This window comes from Ascaphus truei, chromosome 4 (genome assembly GCF_040206685.1).
Source record: "Ascaphus truei isolate aAscTru1 chromosome 4, aAscTru1.hap1, whole genome shotgun sequence".
Lineage (NCBI taxonomy): Eukaryota > Metazoa > Chordata > Amphibia > Anura > Ascaphidae > Ascaphus > Ascaphus truei.
The window spans coordinates 9,507,001-9,531,414 of record NC_134486.1 but is presented as its reverse complement, the minus strand read 5'-3'; the positions used below and the strand labels follow the sequence as shown (position 1 = coordinate 9,531,414).

Genomic DNA, 24,414 nt, shown 5'->3' with positions numbered 1-24,414 from the left:
ATGTATTACTGCCAGGTAGGGATAATGGCAGCCATATTTACCCCTACCGTCACACTTCTATCATAGGGTTATGCAATAAGAGTTATTACAAACCGCATGGCAGAAAACACAAAACAATCTTCTTCCCTCTCCTACCCAAGAGCCTAGAAAGGAACTGCAAGCAAGGGGTTAACTGCCCCCTCCCAGGGGCCTTACTGTATCTACCTCCCTGGGAAACCTTCCCCATCACACCCCCTTCCCACACTACTCCCAGCACAACTAACACCTCCTCTACATGAATGGCTAACAGCCTTTTTATATTTAACGCACATGCTACAAATAACATATTAGCTCTAACACCAACTCACACTCGTCCCCACAGCTGCCCAACTCACACTCTTCCCCACAGCTGCCCAACTCACACTCTTCCCCACAGCTGCCCAACTCACACTCGTCCTCACAGCTGCTCTTGGTGTTTGCTGGGAATTGGAGGGCAGTGGTGGTGAGCAGTAGAGTCAGCAGGAGAAGTCTGTGCAGAGCCAATGTTTTACAGGCTCTTCCATCAGGGAAGGGGTTAGAAGCAAAATCATTCATTCTCAATAGGAGATATGTCAGTCCTCCAACTGTACTGCAAGAGATGAGAAGGCCCCGGAGCCATCGTATCTGCCGACTTAGGCTGAGTCCATAGTGACTTCAGCCATGCGGAGGCGCGCACTCCAGTCCTCAAGACCCCCCCACCCCAACAGGGGGGTCTTTGACTGAGCCACTGATTGAGCCACCTGTGCCTAAGCAGGGATATCCAGACCTGTTGGGGAGTCTTGAGGATTGGAGTTGAGCACCATTTGAATAGACCATTGGCAAGACCTTATCCAGGCCCAGATCTAGAAAAGGGTGCAAAGATTTAGCCGTAAAGCTTAGCACCCTTTTGTGGGTACGTTCAGTTTTGGAGGCCATGTCGACAGAAGGAAGAGCAACTTAAATGGTGCAAAGTTTTCATCAGAAGGCGTGTCAGGAAAGACTAAGTATTGTCAGCATACACAGCACAGCATGGGCGGAAAGAGAGACGGGGAATGTGATAGAAACTGTCAACTACATCAAGAACATTAGCATGGTATTAAGGAGGTGTTGGAACAAGAGGTCATTCGTAGGAGCTTGGGAGGTTTATGGGAAATGTGGGACAGTGCTTTTTCACTATAATAATGCATAATAATGCAATAGCATCCTAGCTGAGGTGTAAAGAAATGTAAAACCACTTTAGGACAGACACGAACACATCATAGACATGGAACGGAGGTCCTTATTTGCTGAAGATGTCCATGTTTGTAACACAGTGCTGGGCTTTTCCCCGGGACAGGTCTGTTGGTGCTAAAGGATCTTGGGATCCAGATAGACCGTTACATTGCCTCCGAGGTTTGTGAAGACTCTATCACTGTGGGAATGGTGCGACACCAGGGCAAGATCATGTACGTGGGAGACGTGCGCAACGTCACGCACAAGCACGTGAGTAAAGAGCAACGGGGGAGCAACAGGGGCAAAGCAGTCACGTTACTACCAGAGTGAAGCCACAAGGGGTACTGAGTGGTGACCCTGCATGTGTTTCTTCTGCTGAGAGGACTGTTTATTCACGCAGCAAAACATGTGAAATCTTATATGGGCTTTTGTTTAAATAATTGTTTTTTAAATGATCATTCTAATCTTAATGCCATTTGAATGCGTTATAATATACTGAGCATCCTGTGATCTCTATAGCAGGTTTAGCCCACCTCCCCAGCAGTGCAAGAGCTTTGCAACACCTTTCTGTTTGTGATAATTTGTTGCCAATATTCCTAGCAGTTTGAGCTGCAAACTGTAACAATAGACAATGTTACCTTAGTAATATGATACATTATAGCTGCTGAGTTACACTCACTGACTGAAGCAGCCATTATGTTAGTCACACAATCAGGATTTTGACAAATTTGTAACAGGAGCACCAACCGATTGCCAGTTTAGGTAGGAATGTAGAATTATACATCGTCACATGTTTACATATACAAATAAGGAAATAATAATGGGGATGGGGTAGTATTACTGCTTTCAACAACGAGTATCTGAGCCTCCGTGGGGTGCAGAAATCTCCTCTTGTTTCCTCTTTTTCCACATTAAGTGATACAAAGTTACTAATATTGTTTCTCACTTTGCAACATTTAATCCTCGCAAATTAACCATTTTTGATGAGTGACAGAAACATTGATAAATCCGGTTAAAACATTATTTAGTAACTACAGTAGGTAACTCTCGTGACGCCTCCAAATTTCTCACTGGTGCCCACGGAGCTGAATGGAAACAGAACCACGTCATGCATTAACAATACAAAGATGGGGCCTAGCGCGAGTTTTACCACGTGAAATTGCCCCAAAACGGGACACGGTAAAAATCGGGAGGTTTTCTCCGTATTCATTAAGAACGATCTATGCAGTAAGATTGCTAGAAAAACTTTGGGGGTTGGAAATAAAAATCAGCAAACTTTTACACAACAGTGTGAACTTCAGAAAATAAACTTCCTGGATAATTTCCCATAATTCTTTTGACAAATCCAGAAGCAATTGGGTTCTACGAAAAAGAAAACACTGATTTATTTATTTTAGAACCAAAACCCCTGTAAAAGTGCCCACCCGTCTTCAATACGCCAGGACCCTCCGAGACGTTCACCTAGTCCTCTGTTTCTAAGTATTAATTCCTATGTAATTATAGAGCAGTGCAGGACGCTGGAAGGACCCAGTGTGCCATTGGACAGATTTACGGCCATATGATCGCTTCGGTAGCGATCACCGATATTGATACCATTAATAAGAGACGTCCTTTTCAATCCTCCTCTCACAGATTCAGCAATGGGGCCCGTTTGACCTGGTGATTGGGGGGAGCCCGTGTAACGATCTTTCCATCGTGAACCCAGCTCGGAAAGGTCTCTTCGGTACGTGAGTTCCGTTACTGCTGCGGATATACATAGTGGAGAACGTAATTGTACGTAAAATAGTTTCCTGACTCGGGTGAGTGGAACTGCGTCTTTAGACACCGGCGAACAGCTGGCCAACGCCTGTCCTCAGGAGCAACCACCAGGTCAGGTTTTCAGGATGTCCCTGCTTCAGCACAGGTGGCTCATTCAATGACTGAGCCTCCTGTGCTGAAGCAGAGCTATACTTGTCCCTTGACAACTGGAGTTGGCCACCCCTGCTGTAGAAGGTTTGGTAGCAGTTTATACGCTTCGATACGCTCAGCTTTTCCCTCACCCACCAGTGTAGTACAGTATACGTAGGGCTGAGAACATCAAGAGCCATACGTAGGAGAGCAGGGTGCCGGAGAAGGAGGGAGGGTGGGTGGTTGTTTCTACTTTGACAAGAAACCAGGCTGAAAAATGTGGCTTATATTCAGTACGCCGGGATCCAGCTGCAGAAGATTATCCTGCTGAGTAGGGGAGACTGAGAGCTTCTCCTGGCTCCCACACACCGGGGTCAGGGTGATGGAACAACCACTGCCTTTTCATTTAAACACCCTGTCCACTATTCCGCTTTTATGTACACACCGTTCCTTTTTCTTTTCAGAGAAAAGAGGATTTATTTTAGATACTCTCTAGTTTTATATTTTATTTTTAGCATAAATACTGCATACATTTTTATAACATTGTTAACGTTTCTTAGCCCCTTTTTGCGGCAGCCCCCCACACTGATCGCTATTTTCTGGGTGCATTTATTTTAGGAGATGTCCTCTTGCCCTTTCCAACGCTGTTTTTATTGGAACAATCTGATCGTTTGTTCAGGGTACACGCGGTTGAAGTATAAATGTCCGGGAGGTTATAATGAAGCTCCAAATAATAACAAGTGACAATAATAGCGTTTCTTCACACTGGTGTAATGTTGGCTTAATGACCTCACATGCAGGATGTAAGCCACGTCTTTCCCATCACAGCCGTACACTGGCAGCTCTCGTCCTCTCTGTATGTGGCCACTCCATCAAGTGACAGTGCTTCTCTGTTCCTCCCGCAGAGGGCACCGGGCGCCTCTTTTTTGAATTTTACCGTCTTCTCCATGAAGCTCGACCCAAGAATGGTGACGAACGGCCATTCTTCTGGCTCTTTGAGAATGTGGTGGCCATGGGCGTCAGTGACAAGAGGGACATCTCCCGCTTCCTAGAGGTAAGGGACTTCTCACTGATGATAAGGAGATGGGCATTAAGAAGATGTCCTATGGAAGTACGGATAGTAATATCTCAGGAATGAGAGGCAGGTAGACGAGGATTTATCAGCATACACTGAGGCAGGTGTCTGGATGCCGGAATACACTGCTTCACAATCATTTCCGATACCTTTTCTTGGGCTAGTTACAGTTCTTCATATGTAGCCCATGCTGATGTCCTGTGATCTCAGTGCTGCAAATACACACCTTGCCTGGACAGAAGGACCGCGACTGAACGTGGTCATGGAAACATTTTAATCAGACTAGATCTGTAGAGGAAATTGTAACGTAGCTTTTGAAATCTCCTGTTTGTGCTTTATTAAGTACTGACCGTATTCATGAAGATGAGTGTTCTATGTAGAAGATTAACTGTAATGTCAGTACATACTGTATCTCTGAGGTTTGAAAAGCTCTATACACTTTCCTGTGGTACAATGGAAGGTATCACAGCTGTACACTCCTACGAGACTTGTACAGCTGCTAGGAAAATATATTTATACCGTATCTGCCAAGGGTGACGCTCCCCCCAGGGGAAAAACTCAAGTGACTGCTCAGCGGGCACATACGGCGCCACCTGGAGACGTAGGGGCTGCGATCTGCCTGTCCACTCAGCCCGGCACAGAGGCTGCGATCCACCTCTCCTCTCTCAGGCCAACACAGAGGCGAGACAGCAGCCTCTCCTCTCTCAGCCCGGCACAGAGGCGAGACAGCAGCCTCTCCTCTCTCAGCCCGGCACAGAGGAGAGAGAGCAGCCTCTCCTCTCTCAGCCCAACACAGAGGAGAGAGAACAGCCTCTCCTCTCTCAGCCCGGCACAGAGGCGACACAGCAGCCTCTCCTGTCTCAGCCCGGCACAGAGGAGAGACAGCAGCCTCTCCTCTCTCAGCCCAACACAGAGGCGAGAGAGCAGCCTCTCCTCTCTCAGCCCGGCACAGAGGAGAGAGAGCAGCCTCTCCTCTCTCAGCCCAACACAGAGGCGAGAGAGCAGCATCTCCTCTCTCAGCCCGGCACAGAGGCGAGAGAGCAGCCTGTCCTCTCTCAGCCCGGCACAGAGGCGAGAGAGCAGCCTCTCCTCTCTCAGCCCGGCACAGAGGAGAGAGAGCAGCCTCTCCTCTCTCAGCCCAGCACAGAGGAGAGACAGCAGCCTCTCCTCTCTCAGCCCGGCACAGAGGAGAGAGAGCAGCCTCTCCTCTCTCAGCCCGGCACAGAGGCGAGAGAGCAGCCTCTCCTCTCTCAGCCCAACACAGAGGCGAGACAGCAGCCTCTCCTCTCTCAGCCCAACACAGAGGCGAGACAGCAGCCTCTCCTCTCTCAGCCCGGCACAGAGGAGAGAGAGCAGCCTCTCCTCTCTCAGCCCGGCACAGAGGAGAGAGAGCAGCCTCTCCTCTCTCAGCCCAGCACAGAGGAGAGAGAGCAGCCTCTCCTCTCTCAGCCCGGCACAGAGGCGAGAGAGCAGCCTCTCCTTTCTCAGCCCGACACAGAGGAGAGAGAACAGCCTCCTCTCTCAGCCCGGCACAGAGGAGAGACAGCAGCCTCTCCTCTCTCAGCCCAACACAGAGGCGAGACAGCAGCCTCTCCTCTCTCAGCCCAACACAGAGGCGAGAGAGCAGCCTGTCCTCTCTCAGCCCGGCACAGAGGCGAGACAGCAGCCTCTCCTCTCTCAGCCCGGCACAGAGGAGAGAGAGCAGCCTCTCCTCTCTCAGCCCAGCACAGAGGAGAGAGAGCAGCCTCTCCTCTCTCAGCCCGGCACAGAGGAGAGAGAGCAGCCTCTCCTCTCTCAGCCCAGCACAGAGGAGAGAGAGCAGCCTCTCCTCTCTCAGCCCGGCACAGAGGAGAGAGAGCAGCCTCTCCTCTCTCAGCTCGGCACAGAGGAGAGAGAGCAGCCTCTCCTCTCTCAGCCCGACACAGAGGCGAGACAGCAGCCTCTCCTCTCTCAGCCCGGCACAGAGGAGAGAGAGCAGCCTCTCCTCTCTCAGCCCGGCACAGAGGCGAGACAGCAGCCTCTCCTCTCTCAGCCCGGCACAGAGGAGAGAGAGCAGCCTCTCCTCTCTCAGCCCGACACCGGTGATTGGTTTGTGTGGGGAGGAGAGTGTGATTGATTTGTGTGGAGGGTGTGATGGCTGTGTGAGGGGAGGCTGAGGAACACTAGTGCTTTTTTTTGCTGGTGGGGGAATGTATGTGGTGTAAGTAAGAGGGGAGAGGGTGAATGGGGTGTTTATGATTAAGAAAGGGGGTGAGTGTGCTGTCTGAGAAGGGGGGGATACATGTGGAGTGGGAGTAAAAGGGTTATTTATTTATTTATAAAATGTGTTACCAGGAAGTAATACATTGAGAGTGTCCCGGGCACAGAGTTATGATAACAGACATACTGTATGTTACAAATACACAGTTACATAAATGAGCAGGGTATACATTACATACAAGACATTGCATGCACAGTTAGAGATAATATATATTATAAGCGTACGTAACAGTTACAGACCAGATTAAAATGTGAGACAGCTTTAGTTATGAAAGAATTTAGACTGGTGGTGGCTGTGAGAGTCTCCGGTAGATTGTTCCAGTTTTGGGGTGCACGGTAAGAGAAGGAGGAGTGGCCGGATACTTTGCTGAACCTTGGGACCATGAATACTCTTTTGGAGTTAGACTTGGTATAGTAATCGCTTAAATGGGGGTGGACACATTTTTCCATGACTTTGGATAGAATTGGGAGAAGAGAGATTGGCCTGTAGTTTGAGACAGTGTTTTTGTCCCCACTTTTGAAGAATGGGACAACTGTGGCAGTTTTCCAGGTCTTAGGGATATGGCCTGCAGACAGGATAGAGTTGACTATGGACGCAATTGGTTTGGCAATGACTGGGGCACCAATTCTTAGAAACAAGTCAGGTCCACATTGGCTGCTTAGGCCGAGCTTATAGTGCTGGCAACGCGACCGGTGACATCACTCGTCGCCTCTAGCGAAAGTTGTAATTTACTTTCTGGCGACGTCGCGGGCGACCAGGTCTTTGATTGGTTCAGAGGCTGTCACATGTGGCGACAGCCACTGAAAAATCAAATTTGACCAGCTTCAAAAATTCGTGCCCCCAGCGTCGCTCCCGTCGCTGCGTCGCGCTTCCTATAAGCGCACGCGACGGCGGCAATACATTTTTTTGGAGCGACGTTGCGTCACCGTCACTATAAGCGCATCCTTAGTTTTAATTTGAGTAGCGCTTGTGTAATCTCCTCTTCAGATACTGGGACAATTTCTAATGGAAAATTGTGAGCAGTGTTGGAGAGGGTGGGGCTGTAGGGGTACCCTCAGAATGAGGTTTATGTTTTGGGCTGCGTTTCGCTAATAAGTTGCAGCACACCCCACAAAGTAATCATTGAATGCATTTGCAATGTCAGTGGGATTTGTCGGTGTGTGTAAGTGAAGAGAGGATGTGTGAGGTCTGAAGATCTGGTGCCCTGAGATTTATAATATCCTTCAGGGGTGTCCCTGCTCAAAAACGTAGAGAACCCCTGTTCCAAACCCATCCACCACAATAACATGCAGGGATTGCACACAGTTTCATGAGCTAGATTTGGTTATCAACTTTGCCCAATTTGCTACTGAATTGTTCTTAAGTTGGGAGCAAGAAAAGACACAGAGCCGGTGGGCTGAGAACTTTGCTACTATTATTATTATTATGTAAGGTTAGTTAATGTACTTGTGATTACTGTGCTCTGATTTCCTTCATTGATTGCTGCATATACATTATTATGTAAAATGCCTAATAATTAGGGTGACCAGATTTTAAAAATGAAAAACCGGGACACAATAAAAAATTATTTATAAAACAAATTACATCACGTGACGCACCCCGTTGCCATGACAACGAGACACTGACGTCAGTCGGTGACATGTTGCCATGACAATGTGGCATCATGTGATGCCTCGGCACCATAATGCGTCCCGTTGGTGGGGGCTGCAGTGTGTGTTTGTGTGTATGGTAGGTGGGCCCTGCAGTGTGTTTGTGTGTATATAAATAATGAAGACATTAATTCAAATTAAAATAATTAACAAATTCAAATTAAAAAAATAATTGACAAATTAAAATTAAATTAAAAAATGTAGGCATTAATTAAAATTAAGACTTTTAAAAATGTGACATTCCTCACCTTGTGTGTATATTACACTTTGCAAAATAGGGTCTCTTGCTCTCCTCGTGGCAGTCACTGTCACGTCAGTGACATCACTGCCATGCAGGGCCACAGACAGCTTTCCTGGGGCCCAGGAACAACGTTTCCACCGGGGCCCCCTACCCATGTTTCGGCGGCCTTGCGAGAACCCCCCCTTCTCACACACCTCCTCACTCTCACCTCACCTCACACTCCCCAGTCACCCATTCCTCCCCCCCCTCTCTCTTACTCCCCCACCCCAATGTATTTTTCTCCCCTCCCCACACTCAACCTCCCTCCCCAATATACGTGCACACAGTGACACACACACACACACACACACAGTGACAAACACACACAGCCCCTCCCCTCCTCATACTTCCCCCTCCTCTCCTCATACCTGCCCCCTCATACTTCCCCCTCTTCATACTTATCCTCTCCTTATACCTGCCCCTCTTCTCCCCTCATACCTCCCCCACCTCTGCATATACCTCCACTCCTCTCCTCCTCTCCTCATACCTACCCTCTCCCCCCCTCATATTTCCCCCTCCCCATATCTCCCCATCCTTCCTCATACCTCCTCCTCCCCTCCTCATATCTCATCCTCCCCTCCTCATATCATATCTCCCCCTCACCGCCTCATAACTCCCCTCCTCATATCTCCCAATATCTCCCCCGCCACATCTCATATCTCCTCCTGCCCCCTTATCTCCCCCTCCCTGTCTCATATCTCCTAATACCTCCCCCTCCCCTCCTCATTTCTCCCCTCCTCTCCGTCCTCATATTTCCCCCTCCCCTCATATCCTCCTCCCCTCCTCATATCTCCCCCTCCTCACCCCATATCTCCCCCTCCTCACCCCATATCTCCCCAGCCCCTCCTCATATCTCCTAATATCTTCCCCACCCCTCCTCATATCTCCTAATATCTCCCCCCCTCCTCATATCTCCTAATATCTCCCCCGCCCTCCTCATATCTCCTCCTGCCCTCCTCTTATATCTCCCTCATCCCTCCCCCTCCCCTCCTCATACCCCCCCACATACCTTCCCCTCCTCATATCTACCCCATCCCTTCCCCTCCCCATACCTTCCCCTCAGCTCCTCATACCTCCCCCTCCACATACCTTCCCCTCAGCTCCTCATATCTCCCCTCCTCATACCTTCCCCTCAGCTCCTCATATTTCCCCCTCAGCTTCTCATATCTCCCCCTCCCCATACATTCCCCTCCCCATACCTTCCCCTTCGATCCTCATACCTCCCCCTTCACACGCCTTCCTCCCAGCTCCTCACATCTCCCCCTCCCCATACCTTCCCCTCAGCTCCTCATATCTCCCCCTCCCCATACCTTCCCCTCAGCTCCTCATATCTCTTCCTCCTTAGACCATCCCCTCAGCTCCTCATGTCTCTCCCTCCTCATACCTCTCCCTCCTCTCCTCCTATGACACACACACAGACAGGACACACACACACGCAGCTCACTGAGAAGCAGCTCACTCCATCCGGCCCCGGTACCAAGCCCCACCCCCGACATACTTTGACCTCCAACCAATCCCCTGGTTCTACTCCCTAAAGCCCAGCCTCCCCCTGGCATTCTAAAATGGAAAAAATACTACCCGGCTGCCGCATCCTCCTCCTCGGCGCCGCCACTCGTTCCCCCCGCGCATCGTCGCCGACTCCCCCGCGCATTAGGGAGAAAAACCGGGACATTTGGTCACCCTACTAATAATGTCCATATTTTGAAATATTTGCTGGCAATAATGTTCAGTATTTGAACCTTTAGCACCAACTGGGAGTGTCCCTGAGGCCCAGTGACATGTACTGTACAGTATACGCAGCCGGAAAGTCTCCTAACCGGCACACACAAAAGGCCTTGGTCTCATTATATGAAGGAAGAATTTAACCCTACATTTTTCTCCCAACATTTCACTCTACCTTGTCTTTTCCAGTCAAACCCGGTGATGATCGATGCTAGAGAGGTGTCGGCTGCACACAGAGCCCGTTACTTCTGGGGTAACCTTCCCGGTATGAACAGGTTGGTGAGCGCATGGTGAGAAGGACCGGAGTCTGGTGCAGCGGTGCTATGATTGCTAGGCCCAGAACTTATAATAAGACCCGGAGTCTGGTGCAGCGGTGCTATGATTACTAGGCCCAGAACCTATAACAAGACCCGGAGTCTGGTGCAGTGGTGCTATGATTACTAGGCCCGGAACCTATAATAAGACCCGGAGTCTGGTGCAACGGTGCTATGATTGCTAGGCCCAGAACCTATAACAAGACCCGGAGTCTGGTGCAGTGGTGCTATGATTACTAGGCCCGGAACCTATAATAAGACCCGGAGTCTGGTGCAACGGTGCTATGATTGCTAGGCCCAGAACCTATAACAAGACCCGGAGTCTGGTGCAGCGGTGCTATGATTGCTAGGCCCAGAACCTATAACAAGACCCGGAGTCTGGTGCAGCGGTGCTATGATTGCTAGGCCCAGAACCTATAACAAGACCCGGATTACTAGGATCAGAACATATAATGCAGGGGTGATCCATAGGTCAGGTTTTCCGGCTATCCCTGTATCAGCACAGGCGTCTCAGTCTTCGACTGAGCCACCTGTGCTGAAGCAGGGATAGCTGCAAACCCTGAACTGGTGGTGGCCCTTGGGGTCTGAAGTTGTCCACCCCTGATGTAATGGAACCTAGAGCCTTGGGAGGCACAACCTGCTCCATCTCCAGAGTAACTCGGACTATGAGCTCAGACACACGCCCCACGCCTTTTACAGCCCCTACTCAATATGCTGTGGAGCCGTTTTCCCCGTGTTAGGGAACTTTTGTTGCCCTATTTGAGACGGCTTCACTGCATGTTGAATAAACACTCAAGGATCTTACAATAGTCATGGGGAATTCTGTCTGGGTGCTCATATAAGCATAACATTTCCATCTGCCACATTTCCAATGTTCTAAGCCAACGTTTCAACCATCACAGGAACCTCCATCAGAGCTAATGCAGAGACTGTATATTGAGCTGTTGCAATGTTGCTGCCTGTACGTGTTTCCAAAAGCAGCGCACATTGCATGTCCTGTTATATTATATATTATAGGGCTTCCCCTATAATTGGTCTAAATTTGTAACACTTTACACAATTGTAATCATTATCAATTATAGGGACGGTAATGCATGGCCAAGTGCTGTTACTGTATTCCAAACCTAACATGTCTCTGCTGTAAGTGTGACAGCTTCTTTAACCACTATGCCACACAGTATAGTATAGTAGAGACAGGGCAATGGAACAATGGTGGCTCACTATATAAAGGTCATTCAAATACCCATAATTCCCTGTCTCTCACAGGCCACTGGTGTCTACAATGAATGATAGGCTGGAACTGCAGGACTGTCTGGAACACGGCAGGATAGCGAAGGTGAGTAACACTACTGGAGTATAAATTAATAGGTGGGAATACTCTTTCAGTCAATGGGCACACGTGAAGGTGTATATATATGTGTGTGTGTGTGTGTGTGTGTGTGTGTGTGTGTGTGTGTGTGTGTGTACAGTATATATATATATATATATATATATATATATATACAGTATATATGTGTGTGTGTGTGTATGTACTGTGTGTATATATATATATATATATATGTGTGTGTGTGTGTGTGTGTGTGTATGTACTGTGTGTATGTATATATATATATATATATCTATATATCTATATACATGTAGAGGTATCAGTACCGTGTTAGCCGAGCTTCAATAATCAAAAAATAAATAGATGATACCGTTCTGTGGCTAACGAAATGCTACTAACTCTCACATTTCCACACCCACCCACACCATGTATATCCGCTCCCACTCCACACACACCTTTTGTAAAGCACTGTATATACTGTGGGCTCTCCATTCATGTTAATTCACACTGATACACATACACACTCTTTCATCACTTGCTTTCAGGAACCTTTTGACACCTCCAGCCATAAAACACATCCACACCGGGGGAAGGACCAGCACAGATAACATTCCAATAGACACTGTTTATAGTATAGCTTTTGCTTGCTTCATTCATTGTAACGGAAGAAGAGATCAGTGTATCTCGAAAGCTCGCACAAATAAAAGCATTTCGTTAGCCACAGAACGTTATCATCTATTTATGTTTTGATTATATATATATATATATATATTGTTTCTCTGCAATTATTTTTTTAACAGTTAAAAAAAATAATATATATATTACACTTATTACATAAAAACAATTAAAATAACTCAAAGGAGATATGGGCCTGGGGGGACACGGGGGGGGGGGCAGAGATTGCAGAAGGAGGTGCACTGTATGGGCCTCCGGGGCGAGGGAGGGGGAGAAGTAGGCATGAACCTGGGAGGTGGTGTGGAAAATAAGGTTTGAACCTGGGGGAGGAGGAGAAGGAGCTATGGGCCTGGCGGGGGTTGGGAAGGAGGTCTGGGGGGAGGAGGTATGGGCTTGCAGGGGGGAGGAGAAGGGGGTATGGGCATGCAAGGGAGAGAGAAGGGGTTACGGGCATGCAGGAGTAGTAGGAGGTATGGGCATGCAGGGGGGAGGGGAAGAGGGAGGTATGGGCATGCAGGGGGGGAGGGGAAGGAGGAGGTATGGGCATGTTGGGCGGGGGGGCAGAAGGAGGTATTGGCCGGGGGGGAAAGGTCATATGGACCTGGGGGGGGAGAGGGATGGTCATGGGTTTAGTGAAGGACTCCGCAGAGGGGGAGCAGAGTGTGCTAACCTGCAGCCTCGGACGGGTCTGCCAGCGGGGGCCACAGAGAACCCTGCTAGAGGCCTGTGGAGTGGCGGCAGCCGGTGGAAGGGAAGCCTTTAGAGGCCCACGGATTGGGCACTACACGTTGCGTTCACTGGGCCGGCTGTCCCCCCCTTTCGGTGGCCCTGCTGGTAGTGGAGGACTTAATATTCCATCACTGCTGTGTTTGTGAAGCATAGTGAACCTGTCCTTTCTCAAAACGAATGGCGCAGATACACAGACTATGACACATCTCATTATAATCTGTGCACAATGTAACTCCCCCTAACTCCTCCTACTGACTCTCCCCAAGGTGCAAGCTGGGGCAGAGACAGAATGTGATACATCTCATTATAATCTGTGCACCATGTAACTCCCCCTAACTCCTCCTACTGACTCTCCCCAAGGTGCAAGCTGGGGCAGAGACGCAGAATGTGATACATCTCATTATAATCTGCACCATGTAACTCCTCCCAACTCCTCCTACTGACTCTCCCCAAGGTGCAAGCTGGGGCAGAGACAGAATGTTATACATCTCATTATAATCTGTGCACAATGTAACTCCCCCTAACTCCTCCTACTGACTCTTCCCAAGGTGCAAGCTGGGGCAGAGACAGAATGTTATACATCTCATTATAATCTGTGCACAATGTAACTCCCCCTAACTCCTCCTACTGACTCTCCCCAAGGTGCAAGCTGGGGCAGAGACGCAGAATGTGATACATCTCATTATAACCTGTGCACCATGTAATTCCCCCTAAACTCCTCCTACTGACTCTCCCCAAGGTGCAAGCTGGGGCAGAGACGCAGAATGTTATACATCTCATTATAATCTGTGCACCATGTAACTCCCCCCAACTCCTCCTACTGACTCTCCCCAAGGTGCAAGCTGGGGCAGAGAGACGCAGAATGTGATACATCCCATTATAATCTGTGCACCATGTAACTCTCCCCCAACTCCTCCTACTGACTCTCCCCAAGGTGCAAGCTGGGGCAGACTGGGGAAGATTGGAGCTAATTGCTTTGATACATAGGTGATGAGTAAAAATCCCTAATGTTTTTACTCCAAACTTGCCTTGATTCATAGGGGAAATAGCTATGGGACATGGGGGTGCAGTGGGAGTTTGGAAGGCAGGGAGGCATCCATATGAGATACAGATAATACTAGTAAACTTCTAAAGACTAAATTCAATTGGTGCAGAAAGGAAGGAGCAGATAAGATAATAGCACAGACTGGTTCAAAAACTTAAATGCATGCTTGCTAATGCAGGAAGCCTGACAGATAAAATGGGGGAGCTTGAATTAATAGCTGCAAGGGAGCAGTATGATATCATAGGCATTACTGAAACATGGTGGGATGAAACTCATGACTGGACAGTTAATGTAGAGGGTTATTCTCTTTTTCCGGGGGATCGAGCAAATAGAAGGGGAGGTGGAGTGTGTTTATATGTTAAACCGGATCTAAAACCTATTATAAGGGATGATGTTTACGAAGGGAATGATGAAAATGTAGACACTTTGAGGATAGAAATTAGCAGTGGAGGTAAAAGTACAAAGAAAATGTTTGTGGGAATATGCTATAAACCACCAAATATCTGTGAGATTGAGGAAGTTAAAATACTTTTGCAATGGGGGATTTTAATTATCCAGACATAGACAGGGGCAATGAGATTATCATTACAACAAAAATTAACAGGTTTTTGGAGGTGCTAAAAAATAATGACCCAAATTATTGAGGAACTGACCAGGAGAGGGGCAGTACTGGATTTGGTCATATCAAACAATGTGGAAGTAATAACAAATATTCTCGTCCGGGAACATTTGGGAATTGGTGATCATAACATGGTCTCATTAGAAATACATTATTGAAAAAACAGATTACTTGGGTTCAACAAATACTTTCAATTTTAGAAAGGCAGATTTTAATAAATTTAGGTCTAATCTACAAGGAATACAATGGGATTATGTTTTTGCAGGAAAAATGTAGTAGATAAATGGGCAGTCTTTAACATATTGTTAGATAAGCACACTTATCAGTGTATACCCTTGGGTAATAAATATGAAAGAAACAAGTCTAAACTAATGTGGCTAAATATACAGGTAGGGGAGGAAATGGACAAGAAGAGGAAAGCGTTTAGGTTCTTTAAGTCAAAAGGGACGGAGACATCGTATCAGAATTATAAGGAATGTAACAAAAATTGCAAAAGGGCAATCAAATTAGCAAAAAATGGATAATGAAAGAAGGGTTACACTAGAAAGTAAGATCAACCCTGAAAAGTTCTTTAAGTACCTTAATAACAAAAAAAATGAGGAAAGAGAATATAGAACCCTTTCAGTGTGAGATTGGCAGGCAAATTATTGGCAATAAAGAAAAGGCAGAGGTATTAAATACATTCTTTGCCTCTGTATTTACCAAGGAGGAGTCAATTGCAAAAATATTGCAACAGGAGGAAGCCACAACCTCAATATTAACAAACAATTGGTTAACAGAGGACGAAGTGCAAAGGCGGCTTGATATAATTAAGGTAAATAAATCACCTTGCCCCAATGGCATTCACCCAAAGGTTCTTAAGACGTTAAGTTCCATAATAGTCAAAACCATTATATTTAATATTCAAGGACTCCATTTCCACAGGCTCAGTACCACAAGATTGGTGTAAAGCAGATGTGGTGCCTACTGTATTTTTAAAAAGGGAGCTAGATCACAACCAGAGAATTACAGACCTGTAAGCCTGACTTCAATAGTGGGGAAACTACTTGACGGTTTAGTACAGAATAATATTCAGGGATACCTAATGGAGAAGAAAATATTGGTAAATAGTCAACATAGATTTATGAAGGTTAGGACATGCCTAACTAACCTTATTAGTTTCTTTGAGAAAATAAGTAGGAATTTTGACCAGGGTAATGAAGTTGATGTGGCTTACTTAGATTTTGTAAAGACTTTTTATACTGTTCCACACAAGAGGTTAGTGTACAAAATAAAGCAAATTAGTCTGGGTAAAAATATTTGCACCTGGATTGAAAACTGGAGGAAGGATAGACAACAGAGGGTTGCCGTAAAATTAACCTTTTCTGGTTTGTCTAAAGTCGGGAGTGGAGTACCTCAAGGATCGGTACTGGGACCCCTGCTTTTCAACTTGTTTATTAGTGACCTTGAGATTGGTATAGTGGGCAAAAGTCTCCATCTTTGCTGATGACACTAAATAATGTTACGTAGTAAAATCAGAGCAGGATGTAATTTATCTATAGGTGGTCGATCCTTGATGGAGAAGAATTTAGTAGTGCTTGTTGAGAGCAGGCTTAGGATAGTGCCCAATGTCAGGCAGTAGCTGCAAAGGCAAATAAGATCTTTCTTGCATTAAACAATGGGGTAGGGATGGAGGAGAAGGCGGCATGATTTTCCACTGTATTAAATCCTTAGTAAGACCACACCATCAACATAGAGTACACATTTGGGGACCACTCCATAAAAAATACATTATGGAACAAGAAAAAGTGCAGAGAAGAGCCACCAAATGAATAAAGGGGATAGAATAAAGGGGATATAACAGCTGACTTATGAGGACAGGATTTGTTTACATTAGAAAAGAGGCATCTAAGAGGGGATATGGTAACTAAATACAAATATATTCAGGGTCAAATATAATTAGTTTTCAAAAGAATTATTCACCCCACGGGCAGTACAAATTATACAGGGTCATCCCATAAAGTTGGAGGAAAGGAGATTTCACCCGCAACAAAGGAAAGGGTTCTTTACAGTAAGGGCAGTTACAGTGTGGGATTCATTACCCATGCAGACTGTGATGGCAGATACAATAGATATCTTCAAAAAAGGTTGTACCTCTTTTAAGAAAGGAAAGGTATACAGGGATATACCAAATAAGTATACATGGGCAGGATGTTGATCCAGGGAGTAATCTGATTGGCAATATTTGAGTAATATTTTCCCCTTATGAGACCGCATAGGATGTTTTTTGTTTGCCTTTTTCTGGATCAAAATACTGTAAATAGAGATATAGGATATGTTTCTGTCGTCTAAATTTAACATACAGTAGGTTGAATTCGATGGAGATATGTCTTTTTTCAACTTCATCAACTATGTAACTAAAGTATCCTGTCAGCAAAACTACAGTAGGGCAAAAACTGTGCAAAAGAATTGAACATTTATCAAAGAAAAAAATCCCGTTGCCTTCTATAGGATTCCTTTTTCTCCTATAAATATGGTGCTGATTGTGCACTGGTTATTCAGCCGGGAGACTTCAGTAAATATTCCTCTATACATCAATCCAAACGTGTAGCAATTTCAAGCCACTTAGGGCATAGATGCCTTTGATTTGAGCCTTTATAGGCAGTTTGGAGATTATCAGCTACAGTTTTGTTTTATGGTTTATTATTATGTATTTAACCCCTTCACTGCCAGCAACGCGTTGTGTAGATAAGATATTTTGCCGTTGCAGCAGAGCACCAAGAAATGTGTCAGTGATGTTCAAAGGATGTGTTGATCATCGTTGTAGAATGAATAGATTTTGGGTACCATGGCTGCATTCACAGCGTGTGAATCCCTTGTCTCCTCCAGTTCAGCAAAGTCCGCACCATAACCACTAGGTCTAACTCCATCAAGCAGGGCAAAGACCAGCATTTCCCGGTGTTTATGAACGAGAAGGAGGACATCCTCTGGTGCACTGAGATGGAAAGGTAAGACCATGATGCCTCCTTTCCCACACCTCACCCCTGCATCTTTCCCTTGTGAGTCTCCTATTATCACGTAACAACGTCATCCTCATCAACCCCATCATGTGAACATATAATCAATTAGATTGGTAAATCATTTACAAAAGGTTGGGTTCTGCAGGCTTTGTATTATTGCACCTTTAATGACCCATTTATTTGTGCGACTTATGGCTTAGCCCTGTTGGTAAATCTTAGCCCAAGTGACTTGTGCAGTAAGCTGGTACCAACAGGGTCGTTCCCTTCCGTATCCAATCACTATCACCAAGTCTCCTCCTCTTCCTCTCCCTCTCTAGGGTTTTCGGCTTCCCAGTCCATTACACAGATGTCTCCAACATGAGCCGCTTGGCCAGGCAAAGGCTTCTGGGAAGGTCCTGGAGCGTCCCTGTCATCCGTCACCTCTTTGCCCCCCTCAAGGAATATTTTGCGTGTGTTTAACCCACGAGGCACAGGGACCTGAGGCCGATCCCCAACCTTCCACCTTTCCCGGCCCTACAAGAGCCTCACACCACCACCCACCTCCACCGCGGGAAGACCGAGAGGAGCAAAACAAGAGCTTCACACCACCACCCACCTCTACCGCGGGAAGACGGAGAAGAGCAAAACAAGAGCTTCACACCACCACCCACCTCCACCGCGGGAAGACCGAGAGGAGCAAAAGAATAGCTTCACACCACCACCCACCTCCACCGCGGGAAGACGGAGAAGAGCAAAACAAGAGCTTCACACCACCACCCACCTCCACCGCGGGAAGACGGAGAAGAGCAAAACAAGAGCTTCACACCACCACCCACCTCCACCGCGGGAAGACCGAGAGGAGCAAAAGAAGAGCTCCACACTACCACCCACCTCCACCGCGGGAAGACCAAGAGGTGCAAAACAAGAGCTTCACACCACCACCCACCTCCACCGCGGGAAGACCGAGAGGAGCAAAAGAAGAGCTCCACACTACCACCCACCTCCACCGCGGGAAGACCAAGAGGTGCAAAACAAGAGCTTCATACCACCACCCGCCTCCACCGCGGGAAAACCAAGAGGTGCAAAACAAGAGCCTCACACCACCACCCACTTCCACCGCAGGAAAACGGAGAGGAGCAAAACAAAAGCTTCACACCTCCACCCACCTCCACCGCGGGAAGACCAAGAGGAGCAAAACTTCCAATGGAAAATGTAGGGAGAACACGGGGGAGAAGAATCAGCAGCGCGCAGGAGAGGCGGGGACATCAGAGACCCGAGCAGACACTTTTATGTCATTTCCTGTTCAATGTTACGCTTTTATCCTCTTCTACATCATCTACATTTCTGTCGATGGTGTTTTTTTTTTTAGATGTTTTTATGTGCTATTTTACAGGGGGAGGGGAGACATTTTACCCCCTCCAGCCCAGGTTTTTTAAACATACGTCCGTCTGCGGGGTCTTGCAAAACAGCGTCATTAAGGGGACGTTTTGCAAAATGCTCAGGCGCTTTTGGATTTGCGATTTTGGGGCAGTACGGAGATTATCGCCTCTTGGTGCTGAAGGGTTACATGTTCCAGTTTAGTTTTATGGTATTTGTCAGTTTGCCTAATCCCTTTGCTGCCAGACGCAGGCCTCTCCGGCATGGACCGGGGTAACGGCGAGATATTTGCAACGCAAGCAAAACTGTAACAAAATACTTCAAAATAAGAGCGAGAAATATCTGTGAATCTGCAGCCAAGCGCGCACGTATACCCATGTTCTCCTTGTATTGGGCCTGTGCGGCTTCGCTATACACTGCTGACCATATTTACTAACGGCTGCTACTCCTCAGGACGTCTTCTGGGGCCACAAACACCCGTTCACGTTGGGACTTGTGGAACAGCAGCGTTTAGTGAATAAGGCCCTGAAACCGGTGAAAGTGCCCGTTTCTCTCTGCTACGTTCTGTTACCGGGGTGTTACAGGTGCGGCCATGGGAATACATGTTAAAAATCAGATATATAGAGACCAACAACAAACAGTACGGCCGTTCCGATGCATCGGACAGGAACATGTTACAGGGCAGGAGAGTAGACGCGTCGCACATAACACAAGTGATTTCTTTTCTTTGTTTATTTTACAGTATTTTTAGATGCCTCATGAGACCTTGAATTAAGCAGCTCGTGCAAACAGCTCTGACCTCCAAACACTGTTTACAGATAAACTGTATGTGTAATGACAGAAAATACAGCTTCATAAGTGTGTGCATATGTCAGTATATACAGATATATAGGTGTGTGTGTGTGTGTATATACCGTATATTATATGCTTTTGTGTATATACAGATGTAGCATGTGTTAGTGGCCCTGTTAAAGCGGAATACTGCGGTAATAACGCATCGCGCGTAATAATGCCTGCTACATCTGTCTGTGTGTACATCCACAGTTGTAGATTGCTTGTGTGCACACACAGTGTATACAGGGGTGAGCTACAATTAAGACACTTTGTACCTATATATAGAGAGAGATATATATTGTGTGTGTCTCTATATATATATATTTATCTTGTGTAACAGACCCGGGATGTACTTTTTGTCCATGCATTGCGATCTTAGCCCAGGCCGCGGTGTTTGCTGCTGGTGATTAAGGTGCACACCCTGGAAGGTGCTGCTGAATTGTCTGTGCATCGAGGAATATTTCAAGGTGCTTATTGTCATTTCAAATCCAGCTGGTGATGTGTAACCCCTTAAGTGCCAGAGCAAAAAAAAGCTGTGCCAGAGAGTGCTGCAGCAATATTCTTTCCATTGATTTTTTTAACAAAAGGTAGCACTTACAATTAGAAGGGTTAAGATATATATATATATATATATATATATATATATATATATACATATATAATTTCAAGAAATACATTATTTTTGTGTGAATGCATCTGGATTCAGATGTATTCGAATTATAGACCTATATAATGTGAAGATAATACATATATATATATATATATATATATATATATATATATATATATATGTATACATTCATACACACATCTTCATATTCATATATAATTAAAATATATTTGTGTTACTTTGTGTATATTTACCCTCTGCAATGAGAGGTTATATGTACACCCATGTTGTACATAGGCACACACTTATAGACATAATGTATATGTATCATGGTACTACTGTATAACATCTTCATATGGTGCTTATCAGCAGCGGGATGACTAAAAACATCGGCTTTCTTGTTGCCTTATTAATGGTGCTGTGTTTCAGTCTCTGCGGACTTTGTCTGCTCCTACAGATCAGAGGTGAGATGCAACCAAATTGTGGGATATTTGGGGCTTCCTGGAGACACGAGAATTTTCTTATGGTGGTTATTTAAAGATCGCTGTGTTCAACAGCGATCAGGTGCTTTATTTTATTCTTTTTAAAAACGTGCCTACATTAACAGTGCTAAATAGTCCCACTAGTGTATAAACATGTGGGTATATGTGCCTCTCACCAATACTGGGGGAGCAGCAGGCTTTTCCAAACACGTGTTTGCTAGGGCATGCAGATCTCCAGATCTGAACATCTCTGAAGGTCCTCCCACTGTCTGGTACCCTCCGTCACTCCATGCACTGCCTCGTAGGATCTTTTTGGGTGTCCACCTCTTAATCCGGTCTTCTAGACAATGGGGGAAATGTTTCCTTTTTAGAAACCCAAACCATCGGAATATCACTCTGTACTGTATTAGGATGAGAACCTCCAATTCTTGGGATGCTGTTGTATCTCTCCATCGGTTATTCACAATCTCTTGGGAGTGCCTTATTGCTTGGAGCACAGGGGCCTCGTGTCGTATTGCAGGTAATGAGTCAGAAGGGTGAGGTGGAGATATTAAGGATGATAGGAGCAAGAACTGGTAACAGTCTATTGACAGGATGATAGGAACTCCCCACCAGAAACATTCAGGGGATATCGTAGGAATGTTCTGTATCGTGGATGGATCTATCGTGGGATTCAGTCTTACCAGTCTAGTCCAATAGGATGAGGCACTAGGCATTGTGAAATTGTAGTAGCCCTATTGACCCTAGAAAGCACATGATATTTTGCTGGCTGTGATACCTTATCATCAGAAGATAAAACGTTGTTGTCTTCAGAGCTCAATGTAGTTTGGTCCTCACTCTCCTCAACAAGACACAACGACCTGCAAATGTCTTAGGAATATAGGCCCATTTTCACTAAGTGGTGCTATCCCACATTAGACTGTATGGCCTAAATGGACCATAAACCTTTTATCCCCATCTATAGTAGACTTAATATCCCATCGCCATCACACTTATGCCTTTGTAGAGCTCTGAAAGATGATGTGACGGAGCCTTTTTGTGGTGCCTTACTGCGATCCCGTCTGCATGTGACACTTCCAAAGCTGGCACCATTGTAGACGTTCTTTCCGTCGCTTCACAATGTTGTCTCCATGGTGGGAAGGACACAGATATCTGCTGACTTTCCTCTGGATGGAGACTGCCGAGACCATGCAATGAATAGGCGTATGTAGGTAGTGATACGGGCTCATTTCATTGTGAGTCCATCCAGTGCAACGTGTGGCCTCCCAGCCCTGTGCCGTGTACGGTATGTAGTATGTCACAGACCTATGCTATAAGAGCAGCACATGTCAGCGTTTGCCCCCAGTTATTCTAGTTCTAGTTGGGGAAGGATTCTGAGGGAGGCTGGAAATGGGGCAAGTTTAACCAATTCTCCACCTTCACCCCTTTGCTTCCAGAGGGGCTTGCAATTTTGCCCCCCCCCCCCCCCCCCCCATAGCCTGTTACATCTGCTCTGCTCGGAGAATGTGCAATAACCGCTCATCGTTCATTTTGGGGGTTCTGGTGCTTTAGGTTCAGCTCCCCCAAGTCCCATAAGCTATATAGGAACAACACTGGTGCTTAATGTCTAGGCTTACGTGGCCTTTACTCTCAAAGTTACTGTATTACTGGGGCTGTGACCCCACCTCGTGCTAAAATATACAGGGGTTCTTCCAACAGGGCAACTCGGATAAGAACAGCCCCCCGCGGAGGGAGGAGCAGCGATGTTTTTAGTCATCCCTAACATTAAAACAACGTAAGCTGCGATTTCTACTTCTATTTATACACAGGATCGTCTGGCAATTCTGTTTCCTCCGACCCCTGGCGCGGGAGGGGCTAGTTATTCATTATTCTGCAGTTTTACACTCGGATTGGTAGGGAGCGGGGGAGAGGAAGGTGACCCTTTTTACTATCTGTGTATGGCTATTTCCATTCTGTGTCCAAAAGTCTTCTCTCCCCTGATATGTTTTATATTTCCTTGTATGTTAATATACGTTGTGATAACTCGGCCACATGCCAGGGCTGGGTGCTCGTAACCTCCTGTATGTCTCCTAAAGGTCTCTGCTTTGGGTGACCCTGACTTGGACTGGGGTTTTGCTGTGTAAATGGGTGGGCATTGCTCCTCTGTTTCCTCCTGTGTATATGATGTGAACATGTTTATTTTGTGTCTCCTAGTACTTGATCACACTCGGGCTGTGCTATGTCCCCCAGCGAGACCAGAGAGAAATATAACCTGTATAATAACTGGCAGTATATCGTCCCCTTCTTGTGTAACTCCGCTCTCTCCTTCCAGTCTGTAACTCTGGTTAGAGAGCAGAGGGAAACAGGATCATTTCCTTTCCATATACTTGTGTAGTTTCTACCTGCAAAACAGCAGCAGATCTCTCTATTTCTCTATTGTGATGGGGGTGGGGCTGTTCCGGTGCTAAATCTGGGGCTGTTCCTGTGCTAAATCTGGGGCTGTTCCTGTGCTAAATCTGGGGCTGTTCCTGTGCTAAATCTGGGGGTGTTCCTGTGCTAAATCTGGGGCTGTTCCTGTGCTAAATCTGGGGGTGTTCCTGTGCTAAATCTGGGGCTGTTCCGGTGCTAAATCTGGGGCTGTTCTTTGCATGGTGTTCTTGTTGCAGCGAGAGAGTTTGGGAAATAATCCCCTTAGGCAGCTGGTTATATAAATCTCTTACCTGAATCCCATTACAAGCCAATAGGTTTTATTCCTTGATGCCCCCGGTGCATATTTTAGCGCTGGGTTTTGCGTCAGTTTAGCAGCCGGGAGACCCTAAAAAATGAACCCCTTACTTAGTCTTTTTAGCTAAATGGCAAATGGAGATAACCCCTTTGCTCTGTAATATATAGCAATGTGCTGTGTGGGGGTTTCTGCAGAAAGGGAGTTAATAAACCAAACACAGACACCCACATGTATAAGAATAAGATATCTCAGAGTACAAACACACCACGCAGAACATATTCCCTTATCTCTAGCGAGAGGAAATACTGATATCAGTGGGACGTTGAGGACTGGTATGTGCAGAGGATCCCTCGGTTATGTCGGAGGTCCGGGGGGAACTCTTTACTGTCATTTTGAGTGAGATCACTTAATGTCTTTCCTCTGAGCCGCGGGGGAGAGAACATTTCCTTGCGGCCCCGGGGACGGTGGCAGCGTCCGCAGCTCACGTCTGTCGGCGCGCTGCCTGCAGCTGCCCCCAGCAATTCCCAGCTACGGGGTAAATAGGAGGGACTTTGTCTGTACCTGCAGGTGGGGCGACATTTTGTTTGTTTTTTTAAAGTAGCGATACATTCTTAGCCCTGTAAGTATTGCGTGAAGTA

General features: G+C 46.5%; 1 protein-coding gene across 6 annotated transcripts in view; it reads left to right on the top strand.

Annotated features, from left to right (window-relative positions):
• Positions 1-23,349, top strand: part of LOC142492573 (DNA (cytosine-5)-methyltransferase 3A-like) — a 348,275-nt gene extending 324,926 nt beyond the window's left edge. For 3 of the 6 annotated variants that reach the window (XM_075595320.1, XM_075595314.1, XM_075595315.1), the window contains 8 exons: positions 1,334-1,479; positions 2,842-2,932; positions 4,002-4,150; positions 10,272-10,372; positions 11,663-11,732; positions 15,498-15,605; positions 17,660-17,778; positions 18,108-23,349. In XM_075595320.1, the coding sequence (XP_075451435.1) occupies positions 1,334-1,479; positions 2,842-2,932; positions 4,002-4,150; positions 10,272-10,372; positions 11,663-11,732; positions 15,498-15,605; positions 17,660-17,778; positions 18,108-18,249 (926 nt within the window). In that variant the 3' untranslated portion in view covers positions 18,250-23,349. The remainder of the gene's footprint in view (positions 1-1,333; positions 1,480-2,841; positions 2,933-4,001; positions 4,151-10,271; positions 10,373-11,662; positions 11,733-15,497; positions 15,606-17,659; positions 17,779-18,107) is intronic. The other 3 variants (XM_075595316.1, XM_075595319.1, XM_075595317.1) reach the window with 3 other exon arrangements.
• The last annotated feature ends 1,065 nt before the right edge of the window (positions 23,350-24,414 follow it).